The sequence below is a fragment of the Magnolia sinica genome, chromosome 3 (genome assembly GCF_029962835.1).
Source record: "Magnolia sinica isolate HGM2019 chromosome 3, MsV1, whole genome shotgun sequence".
Classification (NCBI taxonomy): Eukaryota; Viridiplantae; Streptophyta; class Magnoliopsida; order Magnoliales; family Magnoliaceae; genus Magnolia; species Magnolia sinica.
This window is the reverse complement of record NC_080575.1, coordinates 30,313,349-30,325,991: the sequence shown is the minus strand read 5'-3', so window position 1 is coordinate 30,325,991 and position 12,643 is coordinate 30,313,349. Positions and strand designations below refer to the sequence as shown.

The following is a 12,643-nucleotide window of genomic DNA, read 5'->3' as shown; positions in this document are numbered from 1 at the left end:
TGTTTTTGGATGTGCAGCCCATCTGATGGCTGGAGTGGCCTGTTTCTTGGGGCATCCCATTTTCCACTATAACCTCCCATATAGAGCAATGACATACAGCTGACACTGCAAATCCAAATTGTTGGAACATGGGTATGATGGTGGTGGTTGGTGATGATACTGCCAATAAATCAGTCATATTGCAATTACAAATTAACAACTGAAGTGTACATGTACTTTCCAATTTATGGATGTGGAGGGCATTGAAAAACGTTTAATAGAATGGTCTCCCTTCTCTCATTTAAAGCTTTTCCCACGATCAAAACAACTACGTACTATGATCAGCGCACACACACACACACACACACACACACACACACAAAGAAGAAGAAGAAAAAAAGAAAAAAAAGAAAAAGAAAACAACCATGAACTAATTCTGACCATAATATGAATCACACCATAGAATGTTTCTGAAAACAGATCCGGCATGAGACCATTTACAATGAATGGCAAAAAAGCAATGTGGGGAGCTGATGGTGCAGCTGGGTGGATGGAGGTGCTATTTACAGGGTTAGTTTTGGTATATACACAAATATGTAAGCCATGATTTCAATAAAGGCTCAGGAAACTCCTTTAAGAGATTTACAATGCTGTGGCCTTATCGATACAGGTCTTTCAAGTCTTCCGACCATTCCCTGACATTACTCATTCTGGGTAGTTACCTTGGTAGATGATCCCAATTCCTGCAAATTATTAGAACAAAAGTCCGATTTGGTCATTATTAACAGCTACCATTACGAAGTCAGGCACAAACTATAACAGATACTGATGTGACAAAATAGACATTGCGGCTTGACATGATGTGTGCTACTGTATAGATCAACGTTACCAGGATCACAGATCACTCCAGCATGTGCATGGGAACAGTAACATGATACAGTATTTTCTCCAGTTTGCTAGGTTTAGGATCATGTGGATTGCTCTAACACATAGTATTAAGTGTACATATTTGTACTTATATATCCAAAACTGATATTTAATTCATATATCTATACTATATATAATGCCGCTAGCTTTTGGGCATTTTGACCTGCAAATAGTTTTCCTAGGGCAGAGAACATTGAATATTGAAGGGTTATGGTGTACACTTTTAAATGAAGTCAGAGGTACTTTGGAAACTGAAAAATGTGGCTGTTGTCCATTCAGGTGGGGCCATAGTAGCCCACTCTCCCCTTAAATGACCAATAATTTGGATCGTGCATGTCGGAACAGGAAAAATAGGGGGCTAGGTGATTTAGACAACATTGGTGTACAGTTTCTGCAATGCTCTAGAACCAGATTTGTTAGTGATCCAGATTTCACTCTCGACAAATTCAGTCGCACAGATCCGGCATTGAAAATGATTCTGACAGCACAAAGTGTTAGAAACCATGGTGCAAAGATGTTTTTGATCAGATGGATGTTACACTATACTTAAAAAGTGAATAAAAAGAACAGCGAACCAGTTCCCACGGTTTTCTTTTGGTTGCCATTTCATGTTTATATAGGAAAGATAATCAAGGGAAATATTAAAAAAAATTCAAAATAAAGAGTGATTGATCACAATCCGAGTGCCACTGGTAGAAATATATTAACTCCACTGGGCAGCAACATGCCAGCCAATCCCAAGCCCGGGTTGATCTTAGGTGTGCAGCCAGTCGTAGAACCTTTGCTAAGCAATTCATGAGAATAGCAGACCCCATATAGGTGGGACAAAGCTATGATGATGACCTTGCTTGTAATACTTGATCTAAAAGGTTATAATCATATTTACCATTGGGCTAGAGAGGTAATATGTACCATGGTTTAGAACAAAGAAAACTCTGCCAACAGGAGTTCTTGCTCTCATTGCTGATCATGAGCCTGGATAAAGCAGGAGGGTTGTGTCAGGTTGGCAGCTGGCATCAAACTTCTGCCACAACTTTTTTCTCACGAGTCTTTGCAATGTCCTTGATAGAGTGGGATGACAGAACAGGATTCGTGATGCCGACCCCAATTAGTTGGGAGAAGGATTAGATGATGATGATGATTTAAAACAAAGAAGTGGATAAAGTAATAAGCATCATTAGAAATATAAAATGGCGTACCTTTCATGTGTGGCCAGAAAGATCACCTCTGCTGCACATCTCTAATGCAACAAGACTTTATGAGCAGCACTTAATAGTTAGGAGTTGCAATGAACGTTTGGTAATATTCATTGTTGGTGGCTCTCTAGCTCAATTTGAGGTTGCGTGAGTTCTGTACCAAAAGTTGAGCTTAAAGGAACCGCTTCTGGTGCTACTGGGGCATCCCAAATGCCAGAGTCTTTTGGATCTACTTCAGAAAAGATGCCACTGCTATGAGGAGAATATGGTTTTGGCACTTTATTTTTCTGCATTTCCTGTAAATCATCCTACGTGAATAAATATCCTTGCTTTACCACATTGAAATGCTCATTAATGACAGAACATACGATACTGAACCTTTGAATGGTTTGGTCCGAAAGCATTCCTTGCTTGTTCAATTGAAGAATAGATTTCAGTGGCCTGTTGAGATTCCCGGTTGCATTTGATAACAAACATAGAATCCTTTGATTCTATTGACCTCGTTTGCAAGTACAAAACAAGCTGTGAAGGTGATGATTTTGGGTGGTCTTTCTTTCCATGTATCAGTTCCATTGTGACAAGGTCATTCCATAGCACATCCCACAGTACTGAACATGGATCTCTTGCTGGATTGAACTTTCTTTGGGCCATAATGTTTAGGGGTTGCTGAAACCAATGGGAAGTTGCAAAATGATTTCATGGGGTTAGACAACAGGCCAGAGCTACATTTGAAAAAAAAATCAAGCTAACTAAAGCTGAACATACTTGTAGCAATAGAACTCTTCGATGGGTCACCACTACAATTTTTCCTTTTGGCAGTAGAAAGTGATCTTCATAGGCATCAGACAAAGCAAACTTCCCTCGGACTTTAAATAGATCAACTTGGCCAAAAAATGTACCAGATTCAGCCAGCTGTAAGATAGCCTTCAAGACAGAACAAGAGCAAGTAGATTCAGAACTGCTGTTTTCAATTCAGGGAAAAATAAGCAGTAATCAACAAAGTAGCAACCTATGGGGAATCTATTGTTGGGACCCTAATGGAAAAGACAATAAAAGAAAAAAATAAGTGAGATGGGGAATATGGAAGAGGAGTGAAGAGTCTCTCTCTCTCTCTCTCTCTCTCTCTCAGAGTCTCTCTCCATAGGTTCTTATTTATAAAAAACATTAACCTTAACACTTTATGGTACCCGCAGGAGTACTCAATTTTACATGCCCACACCCACACAATCTCCTACACATTGACATACATATTAGCTTGGAAACATGGGGTAATTTGATTAATCAAGACGTAGAAAGGTCATCAGTAGAAAAAATGACAATACTGTGTAAGGAATAAATGTTAAACAAACATCCATAGCTGAATTGACTAATTTCAGAAATTCCATTAAAGAGATACACCACAAGTGTATTAGACAAATAGCCAATTATTAAAGAGATCACCAATGACGCATATTCAATGTATACTTGTGGTCCACCTGATGACCAGATGGACTAGATCCAAAGCAAGTTCATGGAGGTTCATTTCTAATGAGTACAGAGATAAGGAAGAAAAATCTTGATGAATACAATAGAAGCCTTAGAGCATGTAAATATGGATCCTACTTCCTACTGATAGTAGCTGATCAAACGTACCTGTCCCTGGGCTCTGTAGTCATCATAAGGCCGAAGCAGATTATCTGCACTGATTACTCGAGGCAGACGTCTGCGGAGTAATTGTTCTTCTGATGTTATAGCAGATGTTATTTTCATTCGCACAGCATTAGCACCTTCAGTAGTTTTTGACAAGAGATCAAGGACGCCACTAACAGGCTGTGCTGCTGCACCTATAATTCCTTTACCAACACCCTGAACAAAACCCTCAACACCAGAAGATTTTGCACCTTCAAGCGGCTTTGTTAAAATGCCAGTAACCCCTCTAAACAGCCCTTTTGCAAGAGCACCACCTCCCTCTCTAATAAAGTCACCAATGTCCTCTACGCCTTTGTTTTCCTGAAAGAAGAAATTAATAGCAACAGAAACCATGCCAGGACTGGTTACAAGTGCATATGATTGGAAACCTGGGAACTTCGCATCTGCTCCAAGGTATTCAATAACGGTAATGTTATGATATAGGCTGTAATGGCCATTGAAGCCTCTTTCTTTCTTTCTTTCTTCTTCTTCTTCTTCTTGTCCATGTAACATGTAACGGGGCCACCATTACTGTTACGTAACAGCTGTAACGGCCATTACACTACCCTTTTTGGATACCTGGATCTGCTCTGTCAAGAGGCAATAAAAACGAAACATATCTTAGCGTTTATTACCTGTCTCTGCCGGCTTTGAATAAATTTCTTATCCATTGATAACGCTGCAACACCTTTGCTTATGTGTCCAAGTGCACTGCTTGCATTACCAAGTATGTCAAGACCAGACAGCAGGTGAAGAGGCCGACTAAGAAGATCCTTCTGAATATTTGCTATAGCAGTACTAATAAGAGCACTTTGACGCATGCATACGTCTGCATTAAACCTTTGATTAATCCTCACCTAATGAAAACACATCAAAATCATTGCATTAAATTCTATCCTGTCTATGATGTGAAAAAAGGTCACTAAAATTAATAGTATTTCATGAGGAAATAATCTGAACTGAATAGTTGAACTTAAAACAACAGATAGGCATGGCGAAATGGTTTCATCAGTGAGCCAAAAGAAAAAAAAACAGAGATGAGCATCGCAAACAAGAAAGGTTGAAGATCACTTCTCAATGGAAATCACACACACCAAAAGCTGTGGACATGCACAAATGGTCTCAAGAGACTTACTGGCATATTCTCAGTGTTCCCCAATGCAGTCATCAAGGATGACCAGAACCCAAGAACGCCTCTTGGTCGTTGAGTTGGCGACATAGCCAGTGTCACTTTGAATCGGATTTCTGAGATGTTAAGAAGCCTGTTTTCCAGGAATATCTTTCAGCACAAGTGGAAACAGAAATAAACTGATAAATGATTTTTTGGAGAAATTTCAATGTCTTATGCATACCCGATTTGTATAATTGGATCAACAGAAACAGCTGTTGTTGGAGCCTCAAATACCCTACTGAGACTGACTTGTTGGATCATCTCATGAAGGCGCCAAATAATTGGTTCATGAATATTGACCAAAAATGCAATGTTCTCAGGACCCTGTGTTAGGGAATGGGCACAATCCCAACCAATATGTTCATATGAGAAAAGAATTACAGGAATCATAAGAATATAAGAAAAGTTCATGTAGGAATTGAAACATTCTATACGAAAAACTAGAAAATTTCAACGAAAATGAACTATGTGTTTGCATACCTGGAAACCAATATATGGGTAGACACAGAAATCCAGTGCTCCATTTGATTGCATAGTCATAGACAACTTTATGATGTAGTCAAGCTGACCTGTGAATCTCTGTGGCCTAAACAGAACAGGCATTGGTGTTAATGGTAGTTGATTATCCAATTGTATCCCAAGCATCCGTAACTTGAATCTGCCATATGACAAGAATATGAGAGTTAGAAGGTACAGTCCTTAGTGTTGTATTTAGGTGATCCAACCCTAAACATCAGCAGAAGCTCTGGAGAAGGCTTCCACATCTATAAAGTATTTGTTTGAATACTAAACATCTTTGACAAGAAGCCTACCTACTGATTCCAGAACCCAAGCCAGTTGAATATGATAGTAGAAGATTCTGAAGAGACAGATACAGAATCTCCTCTGGTGTATGATCAATAAGGGATACACCCAGTTCTGCAAGCTCAACAATAACATGGAATTCACACTCAGCAGCTGATGTCGACTGTTTATAATCAGTATCAGAGAGATGAGACACAGCCAATTGAACTCTTCTAGGCATAATTGCTACAGTTTCATTGGATGGCATCCAGTCGGTAATCTTAACAACATTCATCTTTCCTTCTTTTATAATTGTTAGACGTAGAGCCCTAACAGGTCTACCAGATACAGGCATGGGTTCATGGTCAGATAGCTGATCAATATTATACTTCTGAGATTTTAAGGGGTCAGTCCCATCCACAAAGACTTCCAAAAGACGTTGTCTACCCAGATCTTCCCAGAAATATGCAGCAGCAGCATTAGGGGGAAGGGATCGCCACGAATCATCAGTACCACCCGCTTGCCGAAAACATAAGGGTAAAAACATGGAACGGTTTTCAATCCTGTTGATGGCCAGATGAAAATTACTCTTGGTGGCGAAGAAAATAAAACTGAAATCAGGAAATATGCAACAAGAAAGAGAAATTAATATCTATTTTAACCTGTAGGGGCTTGAAAATGAAGCAGGGCGGAAAACAACTTCATAGCGTGAACTTTTTGTTCCACTTCGTATTTCTACTCTAATAAACATCTGATCACTTCCCACATCATTCTTCAAAGAAGCACACATAACTCCTTCATTTTCAATGCTAAAAGGTAGACTCCATTTGAAACCATCCACCCGCAGCTGAAGATCAAACATAAAAGATAATGTGAAATGCATTTAAAGAAAATAAGAATATACTTGCTCCAATAAATGAGACAATTTGTGCAGACCTTCAACAATTCACTTTTGGAAGTAGACTGCCAAAGAAACATTTTTGGAGAATCAGTGGGATGCAACCATTCTACTGACTGGGTGCCACATTGCTGCAAAGATAGATTGCGCCCCATCCTATTGATAAAAACAGTCTGAGGTTGAAAATGAACAACCTGCACAAAAACCAATTTTATTAGTTGTTACGAGAATTCCAGTAAGACAATACAATGGGAATATTAGCAGAAAGACATGGATAGATAACTAGGAACAAACAGTTCTCAGTTGGGATACACCACTCTCTGAGTTTTAGTTCATAGCCATGTAAGTATACCTGTAATAATGTAGCTTGTCTTTCATATAAAACTAAAATTGGGATAGGACATGATTATTATCTCCAAGTCAATCTATTATCCCTGCTAGTACCTACAATACTGTTACAGCTAATGAGAGAACTAATTAACAAGTTTAACCTTGGTTCTATTTGATGTCATGGTAAGTAATGCTGAAAGCTTGTAATAAGATCCATTTGAATTGAACGCCTTAACATCAACTCGCTCCTGAAAAGAAAAAATAAAGGTAAAAATAAAAATCCATCTTTTGGGCTTGTTTATCTGAGCAATATTTTAACAAGTAATAAAATCCACAAGTCCAATATAGAAGGGAACCAGCCATATGTTTTTCTGGTGTTCTTACCTTATTTTCCAGCTCTAAGAGAGAAATTCCTGGGCTGTAATGTTCAGAATGACGAACAGCAACTGCAATACCCACACGTGGGGAGAGAAATGCATCGTTTTGAGATGAATATGCAAAATTCGCACTCCGGCTTATATAGTCTTGGGGAGATAGCATGACAGGGATTGGACTTATGTCCTCCATTGTTTCTAGAATTTGAATGTTTCTTCTTGAGCCAGGATTTCTCCCATCAGTTGAATTTGTGGGCCGTTTCAAGGCTAGCTTTGCAGACTTGACTGCTCTAGAGATTAAGAGGGAATCATTCTCTGCATTATCTACTGGTTCGACCTCAACTACTCGATATGCCAATGATAATGGTGAATCATTAACAATCCAATATGGAACAAATAACCTAATTCTTTTAGGCGCAGCACTGCTTCCTCCCAAGTCACGTTCAATACTCACGCGCAACCTCCTGCATAAAAAAAAGATGAAGAATGATTTTTTACTTCCTATAAAATAAATGACAGAAAAGTAAACACTTGATATTAGAGAAATGGAAGTGACAGAATGGAGAATGGGAGGATACATTATCCCTCTCACAATATTTATAATAGATGATTAGAAGAGATAAGTACTCCATAAATGGGAATAGAAGATCACTATAAACCAGAACAAAATCCTCCTAATATGGTGCTCCGTAGGAACATACAAAACTGTCTCTCTAGAATTTCTAACATACTACATCCTCAACACTCCCTCTCAAGATGGAGCATAGATTCCCCACATGCCCAGCTTGCCCAAGTATCAAGAAGATGAGTACACATCACATCACTATTAGATTATTGATTTTCTAATCATCAGCTATGGTAGGCACCATTACATCATTGTCAGATTATTGATTTCCAAGGGGATGGATTATCTACAGCAAACTCCACGGCATCACCATTAGATTATTGCTTTCCCACATAGGATGGATCATCTACATTAGGTGCTACTATATCCCTGTTAGATTATCGCTGCCAATCATCATTGGATGGATCATCAACAACAAGCACCATGACATCACCGTTAGATTATCTCCATCCCTGTCAACATGGAATGGTTAATCTATAACATACATTGTGACATCACTGTTAGATTATCGCTTTCCCAGTCATCATGAGATGGATCATCTACAACAAGTGACATGATATAATTGTTAGATTATTACTTTCCCACCATCAAGGATGAATCATCTACAATGCTACGAAAATGTCTGGATGAAGAAGGATGGCATTAGATGATGTCTAGATTGGAGCGTTGGCATGGAGATCATGCACATTTTTATGATGGTGATGTTAAGATAATGGTGTGCCAACGTTGCATAGATGAAGATGGTGGTGGCATCATGATGATGAAGATTATGGTATGATGAATTTAACCCCAAACTAATGTGGGGGCATTTTCACACTGGGCTCGAGTGGGGTGGCCTGTGGGATGCAGGGGCACACTTGGGGTGGGTGGCCCATAGAACCCATGGATTTGGGGCCCACGATGAGGGTTCGGCCGAGGACCTAACCCATGGATTTGGAGCCTGGGCTATGAGATAAAGGGATTAATTCACCATGCTCTATCAGTTCCAAGCTTTTAGAGCAAGTGGTTAATTGTCCTGCATCAAATTGGTATAAAAGTGGGATGTTTCATGTTCGAGACTTCTCACCGGGGGTGATTAATGCGGGGGCATTTTCACACTAGGCTCGAGTGGGGTGGCCTGTGGGATGCAAGGGCACACTTGGGGTGGGTGGCCCGTGGAACCCATGGATTTGGGGCCCGTGTGAGGCAGAACACATGAATTTGGGGCCCAAGAGGAGGATTCAGCCGATGACCTAACCCATGGATTTGGGGCATGGGCTATGAGATAAAGGAATTAATTCGCTATGCTCTATCGGTTTGAGCTTTTAGAGCAAGTGGTTAATTGTTCTGCATCACAAACCCACTCTAATACCATGTTAACTCATGATATTAGAGAAATCAAAGAGATAAAATGATGGAGAATGAGAGGATACATTATCCCTCTCACAAAGGTTTATTTATAATAGATGATTAGAAGAGATAAGAACATCCTAAATGAGATAAATAAATAAACACAATAAATAAGAAGAAAATCCTCCTAGTACAATGTTGTACAAGAAAATATAAAACTATGATTCTTTAGAGCTAAAATATTGCATTCTCAATAAAAGACAAGGACTAGTACGAAAGAACCAATGTTCGTAGTATTAGTATCGCTATATGCATCACTGATTAGGGATATGGAAACATGTATTGGTATCGCCAACATTATCACAAATACTAGGAAATGTATTGTTGATTGAGGGTAACATTGGGGAAACATGGGGAAAACGGTGAAATCTTTTAGTGAAACTTCAAGAGATGCTAAATAACATGTATTTACATATTTACATACATTAATACTTCCATTGATCATCCATGCATATAAACACACACACACACGCGCACACACACACACACACACACACACACACACACACACACTCACGCGCGCGCGCGCACACACACACAAATACATGATCCATCCATCCAGTCATACACCCACCCATCCATCCATCCATCCATCCATGGATACACACATACATACATGATCCATCCATCAATGCATTGATACATACATACATGATCCATCCATCAATGCATTGATACATACATACATGTCTATCCATCTATCCGTCCTTCCATCCATACATCCATAAATTAAAACATTCATCCATCCATGCACACACACACATTAATACATCCATCCATCTATCCATGCATACATCCATATATTCACACATCATGATCCATCTCCGTCCATCAATACATGCATACCTACATACATACATATACACATATATGACCCATACATCCATCCCTCCATCTATTTACGCACGCATACATACATGCATTGCATGATACAACCATGTAGCCATGAAAAACAATTTTTAAAATTGAATATAAAAATATATATTTTAAATAAATGGATTTTTATTTATCTTTAAAGCTGTAAAATATTTATCAAAAAATGGACCCCATTGATCGTCAACATACAACCATAAAAAACATATATCTAAAAAATAATTTGAAATTATTTTTTCCAAATTAAAGAAAGCTTTTAATTATTTTAAAAAAATTTAAGTATATTTTTTTTTCCAAAAAACCGAAAAATCTACATGAACCGATAGATCGGCCAACTCTCATCATCATATTAGAAGTTGGGTCCTCAATTAGTTAATTTAGGTGAGAAAATGGGGGAAAATTGGATTTACCCTATTTCCCCCAATTTCCACCAATTTTGACTCTCAAATCTTTTGATTTTCAATTCAAATACACATCAATGCATAAGAATCATGCATAGATATGGATTTGTAGTGAAATCTATGGCAAAAGAAAGTTTTTTTTTTTTTTCTTACCTTTGGTGTTTTGGCCAACGGGGTTTTGAGTGTTGATTTCTCCTCCAAATGATAGATTTAAATCATAAAACTTGAAGAGTGGGAAAAATCCACCCCACACAAGATTAAAAAAAAAAAAAAAAATAGTGGAAAAAACCACTCTCCGCAAGATTTAAAAAAATTCCTCCCCCCCCCATATTTTCTAGGCATTTATGCACTAAGTTTTTCCCCTTTCCCCATATCAAGTTGTATTAAGCGATAATATCGTTGATACACTCGATAGAAGGGACGGCTTAAATAGAAGTTCAGGCGATACTGTAGCAGAAGTATCGTGTATCTATATCTCACTGATATATCACTGAAATATTGGCGATACCTAGAAAGAAAAAGGCTTTTATGAGCGTTTCGGTATCGCCAAGTCGGCGATATTGATAGTATTGTCAATATCTGGAGCACTAGAAAGAAGTAATTTCTATTTATATGAAATTACTTTTCTATTATGTACGGAGTCTACATGCCAAAACCTATAAATAAAGTACATAGACAATCATCATTATATAAACCTTATCTCAATGTTGGGGTTGGCTACAAGAATCCTATTTCGCCATTCCACTCTATCAAGGGCCATAACTTTAGTTAGACCATTGGTCATCGAGTCTTTTCTCACTACCTCCACTCACATCCTTTTAGGCCTTCTCCTGACCCTTTTAGAGCCTTTGACTTGTATCAACTCACTCCTAACCGAGCCCAATACTTGGTCTCCATTGCGCATAATCAAACCATCTAAGTCTAATTTCCCTCATCTTGTTACCTATCGGTGCTACTCCTAAGTTCTCTCGAATGCATTCATTTATAATTATATCCTTGTCTTGCCACTCCCCCATCTCAACATCATAATTTCAGCTGCACTCATCCTATTAACATGTTGTTCCTCAACTACCCAAACATTTTGTCCCACAGAGCATGGCTGGTCCCTAAAATTTCCCTTTCAGTTTGCATGGTACACAATGATCACGTATAACTCTAGAGGCACATCTCCATTTCTTCCGTCCAATTTGAATTTTATGGGCAACATCCTTCTCAATCTCTCCACTCTCATGGATTATTGACCCAACATATAAAAAGTGGTCATTTTGGGAAACTTCTTCGTCAATGATCTTAACTAATTTCTCATTTTCACTCATATTGTTTGTTATTAAAATTGCACTTCATATACTCTATTTTAGTTTGGCTAATTTAAAACCTTTAGATTCTAAAGCACCCTCCATTAATCTAGCTTTGCATTTATGCCCTCCCTGTCTTATCAATCAAAACCATGTCATCCATAAACAACATACACCAAGGGATCTCTTCTTGCAAATGCCTTGTTAACTGGTCCATAAACAATAAGAATAGGTACAATGTCGACCCTTGGTGCAAGCCTAAAGTAACTAGGAACTCACTTCTCTCCATTAGTGGTCCGCATATTTGTTACTGCTTTCTATATCCTTAATCATGTCAATGTATCCACTTGAAACTCCTTTCTTTCCCAACACCCACTAGATTCCTTGGAGACCTTATTGTAAACTCTCTAAGTCAATAAAGACCATAGGGAGATTCTTTCTCCTCTCCCTATACTTCTCCATCAATTGTCTAAGTAGTAAAGTAGCTTTATTGGTAGACCTCTTTAGCATGAAACCAAACTGATTTTTTGATATATTCATTTCATGCCTTAGTCTTTGCTCAATCACTCTCCCAAAAATTTTCATAGTATAACTCATGATTCTAATCCTATGATAGTTAGACATTAGTGCAACTCTATATGTCTCCTTAAGTGCAGAGGACAATCCTAAACAAAATATATAAAGAAAATAGCTTTTGGCATTGTGGATCCATAAAGGAAGTTATATTTTTTTTA

General features: G+C 38.3%; 1 protein-coding gene across 1 annotated transcript in view; it reads right to left on the bottom strand.

Annotated features, from left to right (window-relative positions):
* Positions 1-405: 405 nt before the first annotated feature.
* LOC131239768 (uncharacterized) overlaps positions 406-12,643 on the bottom strand; it is a 226,098-nt gene continuing 213,860 nt past the window's right edge. Inside the window, exons 52-65 of the mRNA XM_058237630.1 lie at positions 7,337-7,790; positions 7,114-7,200; positions 6,661-6,816; positions 6,387-6,571; positions 5,754-6,287; positions 5,422-5,599; positions 5,123-5,265; positions 4,906-5,032; positions 4,406-4,627; positions 3,735-4,091; positions 2,868-3,026; positions 2,481-2,768; positions 2,106-2,398; positions 406-722 (exon numbers count right to left, since the gene is read on the bottom strand). Coding sequence (XP_058093613.1) covers positions 2,213-2,398; positions 2,481-2,768; positions 2,868-3,026; positions 3,735-4,091; positions 4,406-4,627; positions 4,906-5,032; positions 5,123-5,265; positions 5,422-5,599; positions 5,754-6,287; positions 6,387-6,571; positions 6,661-6,816; positions 7,114-7,200; positions 7,337-7,790 — 3,076 coding nt within the window. The 3' untranslated portion in view covers positions 406-722; positions 2,106-2,212. The remainder of the gene's footprint in view (positions 723-2,105; positions 2,399-2,480; positions 2,769-2,867; positions 3,027-3,734; positions 4,092-4,405; positions 4,628-4,905; positions 5,033-5,122; positions 5,266-5,421; positions 5,600-5,753; positions 6,288-6,386; positions 6,572-6,660; positions 6,817-7,113; positions 7,201-7,336; positions 7,791-12,643) is intronic.